Raw genomic sequence first — 23,074 nt, 5'->3', positions numbered from 1 at the left:
GGTTCAATCAGTGTACTCAGATTGAATAGAAGTTGTAAAATTGGTCTTCGTTGAACAATTCTGTCTTTGAAAGTGCTGAACCTTTTTATTTCTGATGATTGAAGTTATTATGGATGAACAACCGTTTGAGCAGTCATCTGCGATTCCCAAGGAGAGACAAGATAGATATACTACTTGGAAGAAGAATACAAAACTGTTGTATGAATATTTAAATACCAATTCCAATAAATGGCCCTCGTTGACATGTCAATTTTTTCCAGATGTTAATACCAAGAATGATAGTCATAGAATATTACTTTCATCTTTCACTTCATCATTAGTACCGGAAGATGAATCTTTATATATTACAAGGATCTCTACGCTGAAGCATCTAAGTTGGGCATCTTTGAATAACTTTGATTTGGATGAAATGGAGTTTAAGCCAGATAATAGTAATATAAAGTTACCTCCAAAGAATTTAACTACGGAATTGGTAATTAGATTTCCAAATGGTGATTGTAATAGAGCAAGATACTTGCCGCAAAATCCAGACCTAATAGCAGCAGCTTCATCTGATGGGTCCGTTTATATATTTGATAGAACAAAACATGGGACAGCAATGCACAGTCGACAATCAGGCTTTACGCAATCTTATCAAGCAAAGCTTGCTGTCAATAACAATTCGCAATCGTTGAATGGCGAAAATGAGGCATTGACTATAGATTGGAATCATCAGAAGGAAGGACATCTGGTCGTTGCATATTCAGACGGTCATGTAAAGGCTTGGGATATTACTAAGTACAAAAGATCAGATCCAGTGATAAAGGCTCCTGAATATAATTACAAATTAGATGAATCTGGGTGCAACGATGCCGTGTGGATGCCAGAACACAACTCGTTATTTGCTGCTTGTAGTGAAGACAATAGATTGTCACTATTCGATACCAGAGATGAATCTAATATCATCGACATATCTACCAGTGTCCATAAAGGTGGTATCAATGCTTGTAGATTTAATCCAAGAAATAGTCTATTGTTAGCATCCGGTGATTCAATAGGTAATATATGTCTATGGGATATTAGAAAGAAAGAGACGCCAATAAACATTCTTGATCACGGATCTTCTATATCTACGATCGAATGGAATCCGAATTTATCTACAGTATTAGCATCGGCAGGTCAAGACGATGGTCTGGTGAAATTATGGGATGCTGGATCAGACAAACCTGTGTTTATACATGGTGGACACATGCTTGGTGTCAACGACATATCTTGGAATATGCACGATCCATGGCTAATGTGTAGTGTGTCGAAGGATAACTCCATTCAAATTTGGAAACCTGCTCATAACCTTGTAGAATTAGAATAAATTATATATTGTAATGCAAAGGAAAACAATAAAAAGGGAAATTCTCCACCTGGAATAGATACAGATATAGATATAGATATATAGACATGGGTATATACGTGCATAGATCATAATGTTAATAATAATCAATTGCAAATGAACCACCCGCAAACCAACTGACACTATGATCACATGACTTGTCCATAATATCCCACGTGACCTCAGGCCAATCAATTTGAAATGGCTCGGGGGTCATTTTCAGCTAAAGTTTTAGAAGAAAACGAGATTTGGATGATATTTTGCTTAAAGAAACAAGGAACTTTTGATTAAAGATTGGATAATTTACAAGATCCATCTGTGTAACTGTTGGTTTCGAAACATTATTTCCCAGCTCAATTGCTATATCAAGATATTTGGTTACCTTTCCTAGTTTGAATTAGAGAAAACAAAGATATAGAAGAAAGAAAAGTTTTTGATAAATTTTTTTTTTTTTATTTTGGTGATTTTTAATAGAGAGGTTTGACAAGTTAATTCCAATCGATTCATATAAATACAAATGTTGAGTCTTCGTTCTGTGGCCTTGAAGTCTTCTGTTAGACCTATGCTAGCTGTAGGTGCTCGTCAAGCTGCAATTGGTGCTCGTTTCTATTCTACACCTGCTCCTCAAGAACCAAAGGATAAAGCTACTTCTATAATCAATGCTTTACCTGGTAACAGTATTCTGTCGAAGACTGGTATTTTGGCTACATCAGCTGCCGCTGCTGTCTATGCCATCTCTAACGAATTATATGTTGTCAACGATGAAACCATTTTAGTTTGTACTTTCTTAGGTTTCACCACTTTAATTGCCAAATTATTGGCACCAGCTTATAAAGATTTTGCTGATTCAAGAGTTAAGAAAGTTTCTGAAATTTTAAATACCTCTAGAACTAAACATGTAGATGCCGTTAAGGAAAGAATCGAATCCGTTTCTGAATTGAAGAACGTCACTGAAACTACAAAAGTCCTATTCGACGTTTCAAAGGAAACTGTCGAATTAGAAGCCAAAGCTTTTGAATTGCAACAAAAAGTCGATTTAGCCACTGAAGCTAAGTCTGTATTGGATTCTTGGGTTAGATACGAAGCTTCCATTCGTAAATTACAACAAAGACAAATCGCTGAATCTGTTATCGCTAAAGTCCAAGCTGAATTAGCTAATCCAAAGTTCCAAGACAAAGTATTGCAACAATCTTTAACTGAAGTTGAACAACTATTTGCTAAGGCTAAATAAATAAATGGTATTCTTTGATCCCCGTTCAATTCCTTGTTGAATTAAGCATGAATTCCAAATCAAGATAGCCCTTATTTTTTTTGTTTGTCAATGAAAAACGACACCACAACAAGAATAATCCTCAACTCCAAGTACATTTTTTTGATATTCCAATTTACATCAATTATTTTAAGTTAATATTAAATACTTCATATACATATATATTACCAATGAAATAAGCTTTATATATATATACTAATAACTGCTACTCCAATCGAAGATGACAAGAGCAACCAGGTGAACATAGAAACCATTGTCTGTTAACAAGTTCATCCCATCCCATCTATGTTGGTCAATGGTTATTGCCAATACGCCATTTTTTCATACTTAACTCTTAATATGTAAAGCGATATCAAATATGAAATATTTTAAACAGATAGCCATACTTTAAAAGGAATGATAATGAAGTTTTATTGATGTTTGCAGAGGTTAAAGGCAACGTAAAGGGTCAGATTAGTGATAAAATATAGCAATCAGTGATGTCTCATGCAGATGATGGTATAGAAAATGTTTCCTCAGGAGTTTCCTTACAAGATGAGATAAAGCCAAACTTTAATGGGGTGCCCGCTCAAGCTTTAGATGCAGTTAGAATGCGTCTTGCACAGTTAACACATTCATTAAAGAGGATAAGAGATGAATTGGCCAGGGCCACGGTTCCCCAGTGGTATACTTTGCAATCCCAGTTGAATGTGACTTTGTCTCAGTTGATGTCAGTTACTTCAACGCTTCAGCATTTCCAAGATACTTTAGATTCCACAGTGGTTTATCCATTGCCAAGCTTCCCAACAACTTCTCATGAAGGTTTATTGACTACATTACTTAGGAAAAAAAATATACCAGAAGTAGATGACTGGCTTGCATTTTCTAAAGATGTCTCTGGATTAGATTTGAATATTTTGTCAGAGCAACAAGTTGAAGATTCGATAAAGGAGGATAGAGAGGCAACCAAATGGGCATTAACTAAGTTAGTTGGAGAACTTGAAAAGTATGATTTTAAAAATTTGTATTACAACATTGATGAGAATAATGTTCCTGTAAGACCAACTAACTATTTTAAACCAAAGCAACCGTTCGATATCAATTCGATACTTGGTTTTACTTATAAAGGTGAAGGGTTTAAAAAAAAGGAAGAAAATTCATCAACTAAAAATGAAGAAGATGTTATTATGGTCTAACATCAACTGATATTTATCGTTCATTAATGCATATTTACAAGTTTAACTAGTGTATATCATTACATATATATTTTTAGGAGTTTCATAGAAAAAAATAACAAAATGTTGTGCATCTTAATTAATTCTTTCCTTGCTATTTCGTTTAGTTAATTCGTAACATCGAGAGACTATTTCATTTCTTTATTTTTGGGTACTAGACTTATGACAGTAACTTAATCACTAATTCCCAAGTACCAAACATAATTATACTATTTGGAACGGTTCTCATTAGATGTGGGGTTAAACCACTGTACATGGATGCAAACCCTTCCTCCTTCAAGATAACTCTGAATGTTTGAATTAGCCCAGAATATTTCAATTTACCATTCTCTGTAGGTGTCTGTCTTAAACGAGTTCTGACGACTTCATGTGGGTAAGTTAATATACTGGCCACGAATTTGGCTAAACCGGCACTACCAGATCTTTGGCACCATTCTTTGATCTTGTCTTGAGTAGATTTCTGGCCTTCATTCAAATTACCAAATCTTTCCACTGACCTCATATGAATCATATGCTTCATCTGTTCGTACAACAGCCATTGAAGTATACCTTCGATAGAACCCAAGTAAGAGGCGCTTAGACCTTTGTATAATGCAGTGACACCTTCATTGCGGACGACACTTTTCAGACAGTCATAGGAGTTTTTATATTTTCTAGTAGTTCCCGCTTTATCTAATTGTAACCTAGTTTTAATCAACCAAATTGGGTTTGTTGCAGTAGCCGTTGCCCACCCTGCAGTGGCAGCTGCCATTAAATGGATCCAAGGCGCTTCCTGGTTGTTGTTGAATACCCTAGAATATATATCCTTTGTTGTACCATAAGTGAAGAAATTGATACTTCTAGCGGGAATCACACCTACCAAATTTGGACCTAGACCTTTAAATAAACTTCTGAAACCTTCTTGTCTGTAGACATTGCCAATGATTCCAAAAGTTTCCTTAAAATGAACAGCAGCATTTTTAGTCAATTGCAATACTTTTAATCCATTAGTCGTTGCAGTGGTAGTAACATTTGACTTATAAACTGAACGATATACATCACTTTGTAGTCTTGTTTTAACCAAATCGAATGGACAAGTGACAACAGCCCCAGCCATACCACCGATACCACCAGCAACAAAATGAACCCATGGCTTCACAGTATGCTTCTCGATCTTACCTTTCCCATTATCTGCCTCCAATGGACTGGCTTCTCTATAATTAGAACCCTTCTCATCACTAGCCAAGTAGGGTACTGATTCAATTGCAGACTCACCTAGATCTTCGAGTGATTTCTTAGGCATTGGACTATATGAAGAATAACGTTTTATAGGCTTTCAATCCCACCAAATTAAAATGAAATGAAATAAAAATAAAAGATTGAGATCTACCCGTCACTAATCTGTTAATGACGTTACGTTCCTGGATGTTGTATAAGTATTGATAACTGTTTAACTTTATATGAATTGCACTGCTTTTTTCTTCAGCGTAAAATCCTAAGAAAATGAATTGAATCAACGAAAGGCAACCTAAAACACCACTAAAAGAACCTCTCCACTATCCAAAGATTAACTGTATCCCAATTAGTCTGGTCTTCTTGACCTGTAAACACCTTCAAGGACTAACTCTAAACCTTTAATCAGTTCTTATGTCAATACTGAAATATTTCAACTTTTATCACAATTTTTTTTTCACTGCTGCTTAACTGCGATGACGCTGGCCAGAGGTGATAATTTCAGGTTTGGTCAGTTGACCATGGAAGGGAAAGCATATATGATTGTTCCTGATCAGCAGCTGGAGAAGTATATATGTATATTTAGGTACTTAATAATGAATTATTCGTTTAAACTAATACAGATGCCTAGATGTTTATTTATTAGACACACGATTATATATAATGTTAAACACAAATATTAGAGTAAAACTCCCGAGAGACCATATAAAAAAAACACCATCTTCTTATCCACAACATAAAATTGAAATGAAATGAAATAGATTAGATGAAAGTTTCGTATGGAACTGGAGCCAAAGTTTGTGGGACGTTACCTTCGGTGGAAACAACACGAGCTTCTCTTGGTTGAGCTGGTTGTCTCTTCAATTGGACAGCAACACCTTGAGCCTTAGCTTCAGCCTTCTTAGCAGCGTTAGACTTGACTCTTTCCAAGAATTCTTGTCTACACTTAGAGTGCTTGATGTGTTCAACTCTCAAGTTCAATCTCTTTTCAAGGTATCTGTTACCGACCATCTTGTTGACAATGACACCAACGGAAGATTTGGTGACGTTGTAGACGACACCAGTCTTACCTTGGTAGAACTTGTGTGGCATACCCTTTTGGATAGAACCATTAGCCTTGATGTCGACAATGTCACCAACCTTGTAGACCTTCATGTAAGTAGACAAGGCGATAGCACCATGCTTTCTGAAGTCACGTTGGAACATGTAACGAGTACGAGATCTGTAACCGTGACTGTATTAAAGATTAAATTCAGTTAATTTACGAGTAATTAACATAATAATTTGTTAGTAAAATTGCTTCATTTCTATATAAAATAGTAAACTTATTGTAAAGACTTGTTGTGTCTCATCGCATCTAGCAAAAAACTGTAATCATATTACTACAGAGAATCAAAAGGTCCTGTCAGCAAAGGAATCTGTCTGTAACTCTTAATCATCATGTTTAAATAATATGTAGTTTGAACATTTAAGCTGCATCCATAAAAGATACGAATCTCTGGTTTCTCATTCGATTGTATTCCAAAAAGAAGTATATCATTAATCTCAATAATATAGTTATAATGTACCTAACTGTTCGAAATCAAATTTGGCTATAACTTATCATCTTATAATATCGATCAATTCTCACTAGAACAAGGCTAATTTATATTTTTAATTTTTAATTTCCATTAACACGATTAATGCATTCCTATCAAAAGCATATTACATTCCTTTTGCTTCAATTCCTCATGTTTCTAATAGTCTTCTGCTGATGGTTCATGATTCCACATCTTTTAAATTTATCTATATCTCACACATACGATTTACCCATTTTTGATTGTTGTACTTGTGTCTGGTCTTTTTAAAAAGAGTAAAATGTCAGAACTATGTCTTCTAGACGACCAACTTTTTTAATAGCTAGGTATTACACTTCTTACTATCAATGATGGTGAAGGTGATGACAACGATATGAATTTACTGTAGCCGGCAGCTCAATCAATCATCAATTACTACAATATCAAACATTCAATCAATGAATGGAACTACTACATTAGCTACAGAACCTTCATCGAAACTATCTAAAACATCAACAATAACCTCCAATTACCTCTACTCTCTATCTCATCAACTCTACAACTATTACTATTCAGTATGGTAGTATATGGTGAAACTTTCACTATTTTGCTATGCTACCTACAAAGTGAAAAATTAAACCGAAAATTTCAGAGTTGAAACTTTTTCCAAAAACATTTCCTGTCTAAGTGCTAGAAGGAGTCCTTCTGGAACGATGGTGCTGGCTAGTGGGGGGATGGTGCTAGCGTTAGAGAAGAATCGCTTCCTGTAGAGAAGAATATAAGAAAGTAGTCGCTAGACAATTAGAAGAGTTCTGGTGGTGATGGTAGCTTCACCCACTAGTTGTAAATGGGATATATCAGGATTCCTACCGATGTGAATGAATAGAAATCAGTCTGGTTTGTGTCCTCCCTACTAGGAACCGTTAAGAAACTCACAAGAAAACATCGAATTTGTCAGACGCGATGACGCAAAAATAAATATCTAATCTTAGCCAAACAGATAGTTTCTTGACGGACTGGTCAATTTTTTTGTTTTTACAAGAGAAGCGCACATGAGGACAAGTTCCCTTCCAAATATCAAAACTACGATGATGTACGGGTTGTAATTGATTGATAATGTATGGGTGTACAGTCACTTGCCCTTTTAACTATGAAATATGTTGTATATTCTACGAAACGTCTCGCATTGATCTTGTAGGTAATGTTACAATGGGATGATGGTTCAAGTGAATGAAGTTGGAGTGTGAGTCAAGCTTCTGATCTTCAATTGAATAATACCATATAAAATTAATAATACGTAAATTTTATAATTTTTTTACAAATTTTTTAGTATACATGAAACTTTATATGATTACAAAATGCTTTTTAATGGGTTGAATTGGATTGAATTGATATAGTAATTGATATATTGACTATATTTATTCTTCGTCTTCAGCGGCTTCTTCAGCACCTTCAGAACCCTTACCGGTGTTCTTTCTGGCAACTCTACCTGGTCTAGCACCACCGAATGGAGAAGTAGTAGCAAAGTCAATGTGCTTTTCAGAGTCTAATCTGACCATGAAAGATGGGATGGTGACGATTTGCTTACCAACAGCAATGTGTCTTTGGGAAATCAAGACTCTAGCGTGGTGGACAGACTTGGCCAAACCCAACTTGTAGACTTGGGTTTGCAATCTTCTTTCCAAGAAATCTTCAACCTTCAAAGCCAAGACATAATCTAATTTTCTCTTGTCTTCAGATAAGACACCGACTCTGGTCAATCTTCTGATCAAAGCATTACCTTCGAATAATCTCTTTGGGTCTTTTTCGTCTCTGGTCAATAAGTCTCTGGCAGCACGACGAATCTTAGACAATTGGAAAGAAATTCTGTAGATTTCTCTCTTGTTCTTCAAACCGAATTCACCAGCCAATTTCAATTCAGCGTCCAAACGAGAAGATTCGTATGGTCTCTTTGGGGTAGAGTAAGTCTTAGAGTAAGTTCTTGGGGCTCCTGTTATAAAAGTGTGATGATTAATTTATGTTAGTCAAATGCATTAAATTACACTATTTGGCTAATTGATATCAAGAGGTTACAAAGGTCCAAAACAGACATTCAACTTTAAGAGATAGGTCAACTTCGTACTATTGAAATTTAAAAGGGACGTGCAACACTTATCACTTATAAATAAGTTAGATCAGAATTGTACATTCCATTCAATAGGTATATATCAAAAATTTTCAACATGATACGTCTCTAGCTCATATTTAATAAACTAGAGAAAGTGAAATTACAACATTTACCTGTAGTGTCGGGAGTTCAGTGCAAATGCATATAGTAATTTCAACAATATCATAAATAATTTGAAATGAAGTTGCTCTTTAATGAAGAATGAAAAGGAGGACCCGAACCTCATTGGAGATAATCGTAATGAGAATTTCCAATTTGATTTGATAATAAATATACCAATTTATATATATATACTTTGAAAAATTAATAATTATAACATACTTGGCATTGTTAATTAGTGTGACAAATTCTAGATTGTTGATCCTTAGTTTTACTTCAAAATTGATTAATAAAAGGTATACAATTGCTAATCAAACGATGGTATTGATATAGTTCTTTTTTATATGAGTTTCATTAAAAATAAAATATAGATTGGGACGAAAAGTTTCAATTGCAATTGAACAATTTTACAAATTTGTTCACTAATCTTCATTTTTTGTTTGATGATCCAAAGCTCTCTCGCTTCTTACCATCGGATTTGATTCTTACCTTTTCTTAAAAATTACGCCGAGATGAAAACTTTTTCTGAAATTTGTAGGTCACATGATATTTCTGAAATGATATGATTTTTGGATAATGTACGGGTGTCATTCTAGGTGTACAGGTTGTAAAGTCACTTGGAAAAGTGTCAAATTGATTCTAATCATATGAACAAGAATGAAATATTCATCAAGATGAAGCTTCAATCAAGGAAGAGAGAGACCGATGAGCTCATCTCACATCTTACCTGACAGGTACTATTTTGGTTAATTTTGATATAAGTTTGTTTGAACCAGTTGTTAATGTTTGGAATGCCAAGATTTGGGTACTGTTGGTTTTATAATTTCGAGTTGAAGTGAATATACGATTAAGGTTAATATGGATAATTCAGTTAGAAATGCCATTGAAAAACGTCGCAATAGATTAGAGGAATTAAAGAATAAACGACGTGGCAGTGCTGATGGTGATGAAGTGGGTTCAGAACTCGAGGGTTCAAAGAAACTTAGGTCTGACAATATTCTGTTAGATAAGGAAAATACAGAAGCTAAACTGCGAGGGCTAAAGAATGAGATACCTGATGAAGAGCAAGCTAAACATAATGACAATAATGATGAAGAGACAATTGTGAAAACGGGACAAGTAGAGAGAGATGATGAAGAATCTTTAGAATGTGGCGGTGATACTAGTCAAGAGGAACTTCAAAATGCTGTACCTGAAGGAATAATGGATCTAAACTTGAAATTGAAGGATGATTTAGATTTCCTTCAGGGGAAAACTGATTCAGCATTGCAACGAATCTTAAGAAGGAGGGTGATACAAGAATCTATTGATGACAATGGCAACAACTAATCGCATTAAAAATAGCAATCCTTCAGTAGCGGATTAAAGGGGAAAATCCCTTTTTGTAATATTATATATGTATATACCGATAATTAATGTATTAAATAATGATTTAGGAATTTGAAACATTATGCTGGATTTCGACAATAATACATGTCAATATAAATTTTCTATAAAATTAAATATCTATAAACCCATGTTACATTAAAAGTTCGATAATCCAGTTAAATAAATACGAAACGATCATAGACTTGTGGGATTCGTTTCAATTAACCATATATGTATAGATCGTCAATGTTTTATTATAGTTTTTTTTTGGTCCTCTATTTGAAAAAGGAGTTCATAACAGTAGTGGGGATAACATAATAAGATAAATATTGAAAGTTAATACTAATTTTTCAAAATTAGTATTCTTCGGACATTTTGTAAGCTTCTAGGAAGTATAAGAAACCAAATACAAAGAAGGAGATAGCACCACCTAATGTCACAGTTCTCATACTAATCTTTGTAGCTAATATTTTACCACCAATGACAGCAAATCCGGTACATAATAAATGGCCTACAACAGCACCAAAAATAACGTACCAATAATTGGTGTCAGAAGCCATCGCTATGATAGTAATTTGAGAACGATCACCAAATTCAGCCAAAAAGTTCATAACAAAGATTTGAACCCAAATTGGTGAGAATACTAATGATGCCAAATTTGTTAATCTTTCAGAAATTGTAGTCACCGAATTTTTCTTATGAATATTTTTAGAATTTGGGGCACCTGCTGTTTCTAAGTCATCTAATTCTTGGTTCATGTCGGTGGCTGCCAATTCTTCTTCCACTTCAGCTAATTCTTCTTCGACACCTGCGTCTTTTGACATAGCTAAACCTTCTTGAATCAATTTGTAACCAAATACCAAAAATAATAGACCTGCTAAGACATGTGTAAGTCTTTCAGGGATCAAAGAAATAAAAGTATGACCAGCAATACCAGATAATATAGTCATGATAGCTAACGAAGAGGCAGCAGATGAAAATACTAACCATCTTGGATGACGCATGGCCATTAAAGCAGCAATCAAAAATGTCTTATCACCAATTTCTGAAATACCAATCATTGAAACTGCCATCATAAAGGATTGTAAAGGCTTTGAACCATCTTCCACATCTGAACCAGAACCCCTACTAGTAGTAGTGACAGCAGTTACAAAGGGTAATAAAACAGCAGCTAAGGACAGGGCCTTAATTACAGATCTCATCTCTAATCAAAATTTATTGAGCCACGAATATACTTCCGAAATAAAACAGGTTTCTACCCAAAGATGGACAAATGAAGTATCACTGATTGGAGATCTGACCACTTGAATAGCAATAGATGAACATATATACTTTATAAACAATGTTTTAAATCGATTTGGTTTCGGTTATGTTTCTTCATTTGATAATTTATCAAAAGCCTTTACTTTTTTTCAATATCGCTTGGAAAGGTCAAATTTAAGAACAATGGAAGGTGACCATAGTTAACGACAGCAGGGAAGCCAAGGCAGACATTGTTTGATGATTGAACAGATCACAGTAGTGTCATTTGTTCTCAATTGACTGGTGGTTGCATTATATATTTCTAAATTGGTTTGTTCTGTTTAATTGGCTATTCTTTTTGTATTTTTTATATTATTTGTGTTATTTTATTTTACGTTTTGGCTCACCAATAACACTTCCGACAATAGGAACTATACACATTCAATGCAAAATGTTAAATATAGACTAGAGATTTATCAATCAATTTCGAATTCTATACAAAATATTCATTTCTCATATACCAATATATACATATATATATATTTATAATCTTGTTATTGAGTACATAATGTATACCAACATGACGTATTAACAACTCCGAACCAAAGTTACTAACCATTCTAGCGACTGAATTTAGAATACATATTTTCATCAAACACAGATGGATTGTTGTAAAATGCAGTTGGATTCTGTCTGACATTCCTTTCCTGGCCATCAATTATCACTCCCGGTGATACTTCAGCAACGGGATTCTTTGGTGGTAATGGTGGTTGATTTAAGCCTGATGGTACGGCTGGAGATGCAGTACTTACTGGAATCTGTGGAGCAGGTCTTTGGGACAAGGATGAATGCTGATTAGTTACGTTGTATGGTGGAGGTGCATTTGAATATGACGAAGCTGGAGCAGGGACTGGGATAGACATCGAAACTGGAGCTTGAGCAGTAATAGGAACTGTCATTGGTTGAGCATTTGCATTTGATGATATATTCAAGTCTCTCATGCCACTAACTAATTCACTAGGTCTGGGTTGCAATGGTGGTGGTGAATCAATTGTTGGCGAGGAAAACACATTTTGTTTAGTGCTGGATTTTGAAATGTTTTGTAAATGGGAAACCATTTTCTGTAATGATTCATAAAATTGAAGACCTTTGGATATAGATGTCGTAAAGATAGAAAAATTCGACATTGCGTCTCTCAATCTTTCAAAAAATTTTCCTCTCTTTTCAGATATTTCCTTTTCTTTACTGGTTTTGTCATGAAAACCTGATAACTTAAATATATTATCGAGTTCAATCTTAATTTCATTAATAATCGATGATTGTTTAAATATAGTGGCCTCAATCCTGGTGCTCAAAGGATCAAACTTTTCTAATTCGGCATCAAATAGACGCTTAAGTTCGCTTTCACTTAAACTGTTGTTCTTAATAATTAGACTAGTAATATCATCCTCGTTAATGTTTTGTTTTAATTCATCCAAGTTTCTTCCTCTTTCCTCTTTTAATAATCTTAATTTCTCCGCCAATTCTTGTAGATACTTGATTTTTTGAATGACCTTTTCATTCTCAGTATCATCAATGTCTAACAAACTCTCGGTAGTATCAGTATTTTGATTAAAACCATTGAATACTGCCCACAGTTTGTCTGTATTTAAAAGGATGGCAATATCCTCTGCGTATGGTTTAATCAAACCAAATATCTTCTCATCCGATTGTGATGCTTCGATTAATGAGCTCTTTAATTTAACCGCATTTTCCCTCTCAGACTCTGGCAGATGCTGTAATTGCTGTAAAATCCCATTTCTCTTGTTTAGAATAATACTCATTTGTTCCTCAATGTTTTTATATGGACTATTTTTAACCAATTGGGCCCATGACTCAATTTGCGGTCTCATAAGGTTAGCTTGTGATTCATCTCTATTATGGAAAGATCCCGATTTGTAACTATTAGATAAATCGTTCAAAAGACTTGGCAAGTTAGTAAATTCTATGAATGAGGTATATGATAAGTCTGCCATTTCTGCAGCTTCATTTTCTCTCCTCAGAATATTAGCCTTTGCTTCTGAATATATACTTTCCTTCTCATAAACATCAATTGAAACAATTCCCTTGAATAAAACATCACACTTTTCTTCAACCTCCTTCATGAATGGTTCTAACTGGTTATCCCAAGATACTACCTTAATCGCATCCATTGATTTAACAGTTTCTAATTGAACGTTTTGCACGATAATATCATGGTAAATATAATCATTATCTCTCATTAATTGGGTTCTGTATTCATCAACGGTAGTCCTGAAGGTATCAACATCAAACGAGTCCTTTAAATGGGCTCTAAATGGGATGGCTGATGTTGCACAGTTGTAGGCCAAATTCACAAACCCAATAGCTTCCCCAAACTTTTGTTGATTTTCCAATGCAATCGCATGATAGTATGCTGTTACTGACTCATAAAAATGGTATTTAAAATTGATGTCAGTAGCCCATGATGGTAAACCGTATGATTTTACTTTTAATCCTGGATTTTTAACTTGATTATGACATGATTCATAAAGTTTCGCGGTAGCCATAGATAGTTTACTTATCAATGATGCCTGTTTTTTTGGATCTGGACCATTTAACAACTTCAATAAAAATAATTCTTGGGCTTCTGCATGGCATAATGAAGCTAGAAATTTTGTATTATCAGCTTGTAAATCGATAGAAGGTGAATTCAAAAAATTCTCTGATATATATTCAAAGCAACCTACAGCCTTTGAAAGATCAGCAACAGCGGTTTTATAATCATCATTTACAATCTCATCAGCTACTTTAGTTAATAAAACTGCAATATTGAACAGAGTACACGCTTTTTCAAATATAATACTATGCTGAGTAAAACTTTCAGAACCCAATGCAGTGTTATAACCAGCTTCATACCACACAAAGTTAGAATTTATCTTCATATTAGCATTTCCATTACGAAGATATAAATGCTCCAAATAGGCATAATACTTACAGTTTTGTTCCAATAAGGATTCAGCAGCTAAATCACTATTCGAAGTGTCTCTTAAGTGATCGAAATCTTTTGCCAACTTTTCATTGTAAAATTGACTCCAACTAGACCCATAAACCCTCTGCAAATAACTAGAAAGACCTTTCCTCCACTTGATCTTTTCTGTATCTTTCTCCTTTAATGAAATGAAACTCGGTTTCATTATCTTGCAACAAATTCTTAAAGATAATATCCACTTTTTGCTAACAAAAAATACCTAACTACCAGCAAAATCAACAAAAATCCTTCAACACGTTAGATATCCTCTTAAGTGACCACAATTTACACTGTAGTTAAACCAATCTAGACTAAAAGTATCATTAAATCTATACCTCTTTTAAAGAGTTCTCTTATATTTAAAGGGACTTCATCAAAAGAATTCGCCTTAATCATTTTTTTAAAGGTATCACGTGATTTTGGTGATATCTTTAACATTCAATAAAAATGGATTTATTTCAAAGCTCACAAGATTCTATTTGACCAAGGTTAAAACAGTAATTATACTGGGCTATACACCAGGTTAATAAGATTTGAATCAGGTGAGTGTGCCCGAAAGTGTTCTTATCAGTTCTGATTAGTGTTTAGAGGGCTTCCCCATAGGTTATTTCCGTTGCTATCATGTTACAAACAAGGTTTGTTAAATTTGCTGCTACTCAACCTGCTTTGACAAGTTTAAGTCAAAGATGTTTGTTGTCTACTTCTAGGATTGCGCTACAGAGTGGTGAGAAATCAGAAAAGAAGTCTAAAAATGAACAATTGGATATCAATGTTAGACATATTGGTGTTGCCAGTGATATCTACATCCCTCCAACTTGGAGAAGAATGCCAAATATGATTTTGCATCCAATATCTTTCTTCAATGTATTGATTAGAAAGATATACACTTTGGGTTTCAATACAGTACAGATTGCTGTCTTTAGAAATCAATCAGGTATAAAGCCAAAATTTTTACTTTGGAAAAATAATGCAATTGAAACTTATGTAAATATTAATAAAGCATTTGCTGAAAGAAAAATTGAAAAAGTCAGTTCTCAATTGTCTATCTGGGCAGAAGATGCATTGAAGAAGAGACAGAATAAAATCCCAAAGAACATTAAATTAGATTGGAAATTGTTGAAGTTTAATGAAGTCCCTAAATTGGTTTCTTTACAGCCTTTAATTTTACCAGGCCAACCTTTAGAACACATTCAATTGGTTTATAGATTTAACACTAAACAACGTTTATTAAAGCTTGATAAAGATTCAAAAGATGTTGAAAAGGTAGATAGAGATGTAACCGATTTTGTTGTGTTTTTATGTGACGCTTCAACTAATGAGGTCTTATTAATCGGATCTGTGTTTGAAAGTAAGCCAGATGCAAAATTACCAAAAAATTATGACAGTGACAATAAATCTGCTGTTGCAAGAATGAGAGAATGTGGTGATATCTACAGATCACAAATTCCTTAAATGTTTTATGGTTCTAAACTCTTTATAAATTTAAGTATTCTACTTGTATATAGATATAATTTAATCTTCATGTTTAATTTACTGATTTGTTCAAAAATGAATATGTATAATTGTATATATATTGAAAAATACAGTTATACTTGTTTATATATGTGTTTAAATATTAGTGTCCATAACGTTAACATACCCTCTTCCACCCCTTTTCTTCTTCTTAGCACCACCAGCAGGAGGGTTCTGTGATAATGATAATAAATCATCTAATCCACTTGCCTTCTTTCCAGATAACGTCACGTTTGGTGGTAGGACAGTTCCTGCAACTGGACTGGCAGGACCTGATGGAATTCCACTACTTACATTAATTTTTTGAGGAACAGGAGATAGAGTTTCAAGAATACCACCAGCTGGAATTGACATCTGACTTCTAACAGATGATGATGGTGACATATGAACATTTAATGGAGGTTCAGGTTCAACAATTTTACGCTTAACAATTGGAGGAGGAGGAGGTGGTGTATCAAGTCTCTGGTTTTCTTCTTCAGTAGCATTTTTATTCACCCAACGTTTCAAGTTTTCATCATAGTAAAAGGTTGTCTTATGACCTAATTTTGCTTTGATTGGTTTCTTTTCATTTGGATCTTTCTTCAACCATTTGAACCAACCGCCTTGCTTTGACTGCTCTTTATCTTGCTTCTCCTTAGATTTCTTTTCTCTTTCCCTTTCCAGTTCTTTTTCCTTCTTGGCTTCCTCCTCTCTCTTTTTCATTTCTTGCTCTTCTTTCTTCCTTACCATTTCCTCTTCCATTCTTTTTCTTTCTTGAAGTTCCCGCTCCTCTTCATCTTCAGACTCATCCTCTACAATATCATCATAATTGTTGGAATCAAGCTCATTGGATTGTAACTTTTTTGGCCCATTACTATTCCATGATGAAATTTTAATTACTGGATCAAATAACTTCCCAGTGGCAGTGGCTGAATCTCTCATAGAACTTATTCTCTTTTTCATAGATTCCGGTATTTCATCCATTGATTGAAAGCCGTTGTTGCCAGTGCTCTTTGAGGAATTGACTTTTTGATCTGTCGCCATTGCATCAATCTCACCTAACTCATTCTTTGTAATATCATCCTGTAAGGTGGCAGCAATCGTACTATCTGAATAAACAGACAAACCGGATGATGAATATGGTTCGTTCTCTAGCATTCCTGAAGAATGTCTACTCGATTCAATTATCGTATTGGTAGGCATATAAGGCATATAATTTAACTTCTTATTTGCAATTGTCTTTCTACCAGATTGAACAGGGGCGTAAGGAGAATATGGAGAATCCAATTCTGATAGTATATCATTTGAACTTTGAGCATTTAGTTCAGAATTGGCCAAAGTCCGAATATCTCTATGAAGAACAGTAATATCCTCATTATACGAAGATTCCACTTCTCTTGAACTATCCAAATCTTGGTTTTCCACAGGTTTAAGGTCAATAGCTGTAGTAGTGAAGGACAAATCTTTGACGACGAATTCATCTGGAACGTCGATTACGTCAACACCTTCAAGTGACGGATCGACCACATCGATATCAGTAGTTTTGCTAAACTGATAATCAATAGTTGATTTGTTAGGCTCTTCCGCTATAGAAGTTAGAGATTTTTTAGTGACAAAATTGTCACTAGTTTTATCTTCTTTGATTATAGAGGTTTTTACCGTACTATCAATATTTGGAATACTGTCTTTATCATGAACCTCAACCTTATCAATCTTTAATTGCCATTCGTCAGAATGTCCTGGATTGACTAGTTCAGAGATAACTTTCAGTTGTTCCAAACTCGTGTCCACAAATATTTCATTGGCAATTAGTCTATCTTTAATTGAAACAAAATAATTGACATATTCCAAAGCCTTCGAGTGATACCCAATATCGAAAAACAAGCGGGCACACTCCAAACTCGAGGAATAAAGTAGGAATTCATCTGAATTTTGGTTCTTTGATATTTTGATGAGAGAGTATATTTCTGAAATTATAGACGATGATACTGTATGCTTTCCAAAAACAGAATCTAACATATCAACTTCTATGCCATTTTCACTACCAGAGTTTAACATATCAGAAATCAAACATACAATGAATGAAGGAAGTATATTTCCAGTATTTCTTAGGAAATTTGAAAATCCGACTAAAAAGCTAGTGACTTTTTGGTGAGAGTTAGGTTTTGAAGAGATGTTGCCAGCATTCATATCACAATTTTTCAATAATATCAAAACAATACTGTTCCAGTTCTTGACATACCAATCTTTAGTTTCAGGGTTTTCTTTGGCTATATTCAATAAATGTGTCCCATCTCCCGAATATACTTGGAAGAGGGCCAGCAATAACATGTTAATAGACTTTTTCTCAGTATTGACTGGATTAATTTTATTTTCAAAATATGACATAATTACTGAATGTCTTGAGGCCTCATCAATAGTATTAGCAATCAATAACGCCATTGTAAAATCGGAATTTTCCATTGAAAATTCCAATGCTTCATTCTTTTTGCCTAGAAGAAGTAGTTTCAAAATTTTATCTTTACCGTTGGTATCTAGAATTCTTGAATCTCTTTTACTTTCACTAATAGTTTTCTTATGTTCAATGTTATCAAACGCTTCCTGTAGTTTATTCTCATCACTTAAAATATGAATTATATCTTGCACTACATTAGACGAGTCAATCCAAATTTTAAAGAGTGATATTAAAACTGAGAAAGTTGAAGTTGTCGTTAAATTTTCTAGAACGACACTCAGCCATGAAGATAATTGAGTTTTTGATTTCTTAAATGAATCTAGAGGACCAGGGTAAGATTCAATAACATTTTCACCAAAACAGAAGGGCAATGGCGATTCTTCTAATTGAATAAAGATATCATTCACGCCATGAGATGTTTCTGTTTCGTCAACCGCTCCATTCGATGTATCATCTGTTATTGGGCTTTCTGTTTGAATACTTTCATCAGCTCCATCGAGAGGTTTGATCTCCTTATTAATACTGTGGACCTTATCTTCTAATAATACGACTTCTCTTTTATCATCTTCAAATTTTTCTTGAATAGCAAGTTGCTCTTCTTCTGTAGCTTCGCTTTCCTCTTCCTTGATGGCAACATCAGGTATGGTATCTTTGCTGTACTTAGCTGTTTCTGATTCATTATATTTATCACTTTTTTCAGTAATAATTATAGTATCATTTATTGGATTAGATTCTTTACTGTCTTCTTTCTTCAGAGATGATTCAATAATCTCAGATTTTGGCATATAGCTTGTGACAGGGATGTCTAACGAGGAATCAATACGCCCTGAAATATAGTTAGAATTTGCTGTGATTTTTTCGGATTCTGCGTTTTTGATTAAAGGATCTCTTGGAACAATTGGTATTGGAGGTGCTTCTTTACTTAAAGTTTGAAGTAATGACACAGCTGCCATATCTGCTTTTATGGCATGACTAGAAGATTTCTTTCTTTGAGAGATTGGTAATGGATTACGTAGTTTAGTTCCATTATCCAAAGATATAGGTGGTTCTGGCAAAGATGGACTCTTTAGATATGGAGCAGGAATACCGTAGTTTTCATTTGGTGAAATATTTGCGTTTGCAGGCTGAACTAAGGGGATTGGTTTTAGAGAAGCATTGATCTTGTTATCGATACTACCATTTAACTTGTTTGGAATTAGAGACGGGGAAATATATGAGTTATTCACAGGAGCTACTGGACTACTTTTACGTGATCTCACAGGCGGATGTGGAGATTTTGAACTTATGTTCGACATTGGAGCATATCTATCAGTTGAAACAGGAATAGATGAATTATCAGTATTTGAACTAGCATCATATGGCGTCTGTATTTGCTGAGTATTCTTAGATGGTAGTGGGGATTTTGTAGGCCCAGTAGAAGGGGAGTACATATCAATGGCTATTGCATTAACTGGTGTTTTTGATTGTGTTGGTATCGAAGCGTAGGGATTAACTGGGATATTAATATTAGTATTGTTTATAATTGATGATGCAGTTGGTAAAGTTGGAACTGGCGATTGTGTTTGAAGGTCATTTACAGGAATATTGGATTTTGGAATTGCAACCGGTTTAGCATGTTCTTTTTTAACCGGTTGTAAAACCATGCTAATTGGGAAATCATAAGCATCAGATTTTAGTTTTTCCTTTTTAAGTGATTGTGCAACTTCAATCTGTTTACTAGAATCAATAGTTTTAGCAGAGTTTAATTTAGGACCGTTATTTGTTAACAGTTGAGGTGTCAAAATACCAGTTGATTCATTCGATGTGCTGAATATTTTTGGTTGCACACTCTTAGAACTTGATTTTTTGACCGACTTTGGAATTGAATCACTAATTAGTTGTACCGGTGTTGAACTTGGCTCATACCTGGAGCGTTGAAATCCAGGAGATTCTGTTTCTAATGGTGAAGTTTTAGCAATAGGTGACTGTGTTGGACTATACTTCATGCTCTCACTCTTTCCCAATAGAATCGAATTCGATGGTAATTCCTTCCTAAGCTCAGGAATTGGAGCGTTAATAGCTGAATCCAAAAAGTTAGATTGTTCATTATCATCATTTTCTAGATAACTGTCAGACTCTTCCGTTGAATCGTCTAATAAATCATCATCATTATCCAAGAAATCAAAATTATTCTGTTTATTTAAAACCTCATTATTTTCCTTTTTATTTTCTGTATTTACAACCTCATTGTTATCGTCAAATTTGGCTTCTTCAGCCTCATTATTTCCTTCCATAGATTCTGTTTCCCAAGGTAACTTTTCAATTTTATTTGTGTTTGAAAATAGTTCTTCAACGGGGTCAGAAATATTGTCATTGACTTTGGGAGGTATCTCAGTAGCCACAGTGTCTGAAACAATATCATTATCGACTTTAGTAATATTATCGATAGTTGAAACAGGCTCTTGTTGCTCCGAAATGAATGGATTCTGTAAAGAATGATGATCAGCTGTCCTTAGTGAAGAGAAGAAATCGTCCCCTTTATTCTCATTGCTGTCATTTTCACGATTAGTTGTAATACTATCTTCGAAATCGATACGATCTTGTTGCTTAATATCATTTTCTTTAACACTAGGTGATTCAATTGACGCAACGTTGCTTGATTCAACTGTATTATTGCCATTTAACCAGTCTGGTGTATCATGATCATTAGTGGTTCCAAACATCTCATCGAAATCGTTCATTTTACCTTCAGTTTCATTTTCTTTAATTTCAAAGGTTTCTATTTCTTGAACTACTTCCTTTTTGGAATATATATCAGCATCGTCATCTAATTTAACATTATTGGAATTAACATCATTTGGCAATGACATAGACACGCTTTCACCAATCTCAGAAGGGTCGTTGTTCAATATTATATTATTGGAATAAGTAGACTGACTATCAATCTTATTATCTTCATTTATTGTCTGATATGAGACGTCGACAGTGCCTTTCTCTACACTTTCAGTAACACCTGTAGTTTCATTGGTGTCCTCCTCATTTAAAATCAACGTCGTGGATCTAATAGCCTTACTTTCTTCTGAGTCACCTCCATCTAGAGTCTCAACAGTTTCCAAATCATTAATGCTAGTTTGTTTATCATTTTCTAAGATTGATTCAGTATTATGACTGACTGGAGTTGTGTCAGCTGAATTGTTTGTTGCAATTGGAAGATCTTTGTTGATATTATGTTCAATTTTTTCGAGGTTGGTAATTGCAATGGATGGTTTTGAATCTGTTGATATTGATATTTCTTGGTGGGTTTCTTCAGGAGAATTAATGTCGCCGCCATCATCATCATTATTTTCTAGTTCCGTATTGTCAACAGCTGTAGTAGGTATTTCATTATCATTTGAATTGCATTGTCCATCGATGGTCACAGTTTCTTCTGTGATATCGTTTTCAGTATTTGAAGGGATAGTTGGTGTAGTATTATCATTAGTTACACTTTCCTCAACTATAGAAGTATTTTGTTCGTTGTCTTCAACATCTTGTGTTTCTGAAGAATCTACGAGTTCTTGAGTAGCTGCGTCCACAGAAGATTGGGATTCATCGTTGGTATGTCCTGTATTTTTCTGTTGTTGCTTTTTAGCCTTCCTCCTTAAATTCTTTTTCTTTTTAGAGTCTCGTACCATTGTTCGACGATAATATTATGTATACCCAGGTAAATATATATATATATATATATTTATGTATCCCAATTGTATTTTGTGAAGCTTAGACCCTTTGATAATTAAATTATTTAAAGCAAAGGGAGGGACGAGGGGAGTGAGACTGATGGCAGCAATTGAACGGTAATTAGTTCTTGAAATAGAGATGAAATAGGTGAAAAGTCTTGTCGAATATCCTTTGATCAAAAAACTGGTAAAAAAAACCGAATAAAATGAAGCTAATTGTAGATAGATAGATAGATAGATGGATAGATATTTTTGTAATATTCCAATTGATCAAAACTTTTTGAATCTGTTAGGACAGGGGAAGAGAGACCAAGTTTTTTAAAGTGAAAACCCAGTATATATGGACCAGAGAGGAAAACTCAACAACGACGACAAAACCAACAACGACAGCAGTTACTGTAAAAACTGAAAGGTAGATTCAATTTGATCTATTAAGCAAAAGTTTCCCAAGTTGGCAAACTTACCTCCAAAGAATCAATTCGGAAAGACCTCCCAGCAATAGGTTCCACCAGTTATCTACAGTTCGAGAGATGGAAGCCAGAAGAGATGGTTCTGAACTATTGGGCTTTTAACGAATAGAAATAATTGACAGGTGATCACTTTGAGCTAAATTAGAGCAATGAAGTCTGAGTGTTCCCCATACGACTTGAATGGATTAGGTAAAGTCGAAAACGCACACAGGGAGAGAGAGAGGTTAAAAACTTCAATGTTCCTCTAATTGTCAAGTGTAAGTGAAAAAGTTACACGAATCCAGTTCAAATCAAGAGACTGATAGGTTAGAGGTGAGTGTTTGTCCAAAATATTGTACTTGAATTCCCACCATAAAAGAAGGTGTTGCCTATAAGTTGTAGGTTGATGGAATTTGAGCAGACCTAGGAGAGAGAACACGACGATGTTTGTTTGTTGGTTCG

General features: G+C 34.4%; 11 protein-coding genes across 11 annotated transcripts; 5 read left to right on the top strand and 6 right to left on the bottom strand.

Annotated features, from left to right (window-relative positions):
* Positions 1-94: 94 nt before the first annotated feature.
* On the top strand, positions 95-1,348 carry MSI1 (Msi1p; the record flags this gene model as incomplete). The annotated part of the gene is made up of 1 exon (XM_001644693.1): positions 95-1,348. One exon carries the CDS (start codon positions 95-97, stop codon positions 1,346-1,348), a length of 1,254 nt encoding a protein of 417 aa, XP_001644743.1.
* A 535-nt stretch (positions 1,349-1,883) lies between these two features.
* Positions 1,884-2,597, top strand: ATP4 (F1F0 ATP synthase subunit 4; the record flags this gene model as incomplete). Its single annotated transcript, XM_001644692.1, has 1 exon — positions 1,884-2,597. The coding sequence occupies one exon, from the start codon at positions 1,884-1,886 to the stop codon at positions 2,595-2,597; it is 714 nt and encodes a 237-aa protein (XP_001644742.1).
* A 518-nt stretch (positions 2,598-3,115) lies between these two features.
* MED8 (RNA polymerase II mediator complex subunit MED8) lies at positions 3,116-3,811 on the top strand (the record flags this gene model as incomplete). The annotated part of the gene is made up of 1 exon (XM_001644691.1): positions 3,116-3,811. One exon carries the CDS (start codon positions 3,116-3,118, stop codon positions 3,809-3,811), a length of 696 nt encoding a protein of 231 aa, XP_001644741.1.
* A 199-nt stretch (positions 3,812-4,010) lies between these two features.
* Positions 4,011-5,132, bottom strand: RIM2 (Rim2p; the record flags this gene model as incomplete). Its single annotated transcript, XM_001644690.1, has 1 exon — positions 4,011-5,132. The coding sequence occupies one exon, from the start codon at positions 5,130-5,132 to the stop codon at positions 4,011-4,013; it is 1,122 nt and encodes a 373-aa protein (XP_001644740.1).
* Positions 5,133-5,824: 692 nt separating this feature from the next.
* Kpol_1024p35 (60S ribosomal protein eL21) lies at positions 5,825-6,875 on the bottom strand (the record flags this gene model as incomplete). The annotated part of the gene is made up of 2 exons (XM_001644689.1): positions 5,825-6,296; positions 6,865-6,875. 2 exons carry the CDS (start codon positions 6,873-6,875, stop codon positions 5,825-5,827), a joined length of 483 nt encoding a protein of 160 aa, XP_001644739.1.
* Positions 6,876-8,036: 1,161 nt separating this feature from the next.
* Positions 8,037-9,113, bottom strand: RPS9B (40S ribosomal protein uS4; the record flags this gene model as incomplete). The annotated part of the gene is made up of 2 exons (XM_001644688.1): positions 8,037-8,608; positions 9,107-9,113. The coding sequence occupies 2 exons, from the start codon at positions 9,111-9,113 to the stop codon at positions 8,037-8,039; spliced, it is 579 nt and encodes a 192-aa protein (XP_001644738.1).
* A 629-nt stretch (positions 9,114-9,742) lies between these two features.
* Kpol_1024p33 (uncharacterized protein) lies at positions 9,743-10,213 on the top strand (the record flags this gene model as incomplete). The annotated part of the gene is made up of 1 exon (XM_001644687.1): positions 9,743-10,213. One exon carries the CDS (start codon positions 9,743-9,745, stop codon positions 10,211-10,213), a length of 471 nt encoding a protein of 156 aa, XP_001644737.1.
* A 395-nt stretch (positions 10,214-10,608) lies between these two features.
* Positions 10,609-11,454, bottom strand: GDT1 (putative ribosome biosynthesis protein GDT1; the record flags this gene model as incomplete). Its single annotated transcript, XM_001644686.1, has 1 exon — positions 10,609-11,454. The coding sequence occupies one exon, from the start codon at positions 11,452-11,454 to the stop codon at positions 10,609-10,611; it is 846 nt and encodes a 281-aa protein (XP_001644736.1).
* Positions 11,455-12,114: 660 nt separating this feature from the next.
* Positions 12,115-14,688, bottom strand: BRO1 (Bro1p; the record flags this gene model as incomplete). The annotated part of the gene is made up of 1 exon (XM_001644685.1): positions 12,115-14,688. One exon carries the CDS (start codon positions 14,686-14,688, stop codon positions 12,115-12,117), a length of 2,574 nt encoding a protein of 857 aa, XP_001644735.1.
* A 455-nt stretch (positions 14,689-15,143) lies between these two features.
* Positions 15,144-15,974, top strand: MBA1 (Mba1p; the record flags this gene model as incomplete). Its single annotated transcript, XM_001644684.1, has 1 exon — positions 15,144-15,974. The coding sequence occupies one exon, from the start codon at positions 15,144-15,146 to the stop codon at positions 15,972-15,974; it is 831 nt and encodes a 276-aa protein (XP_001644734.1).
* A 156-nt stretch (positions 15,975-16,130) lies between these two features.
* Kpol_1024p29 (uncharacterized protein) lies at positions 16,131-22,121 on the bottom strand (the record flags this gene model as incomplete). Its single annotated transcript, XM_001644683.1, has 1 exon — positions 16,131-22,121. One exon carries the CDS (start codon positions 22,119-22,121, stop codon positions 16,131-16,133), a length of 5,991 nt encoding a protein of 1,996 aa, XP_001644733.1.
* Between the last annotated feature and the right edge of the window lie 953 nt (positions 22,122-23,074).

Source organism: Vanderwaltozyma polyspora, genomic scaffold (genome assembly GCF_000150035.1).
Source record: "Vanderwaltozyma polyspora DSM 70294 KpolScaffold1024 genomic scaffold, whole genome shotgun sequence".
In the NCBI taxonomy this organism is placed as follows: domain Eukaryota; kingdom Fungi; phylum Ascomycota; class Saccharomycetes; order Saccharomycetales; family Saccharomycetaceae; genus Vanderwaltozyma; species Vanderwaltozyma polyspora.
This window is presented reverse-complemented; position numbering and strand designations above follow the sequence as displayed.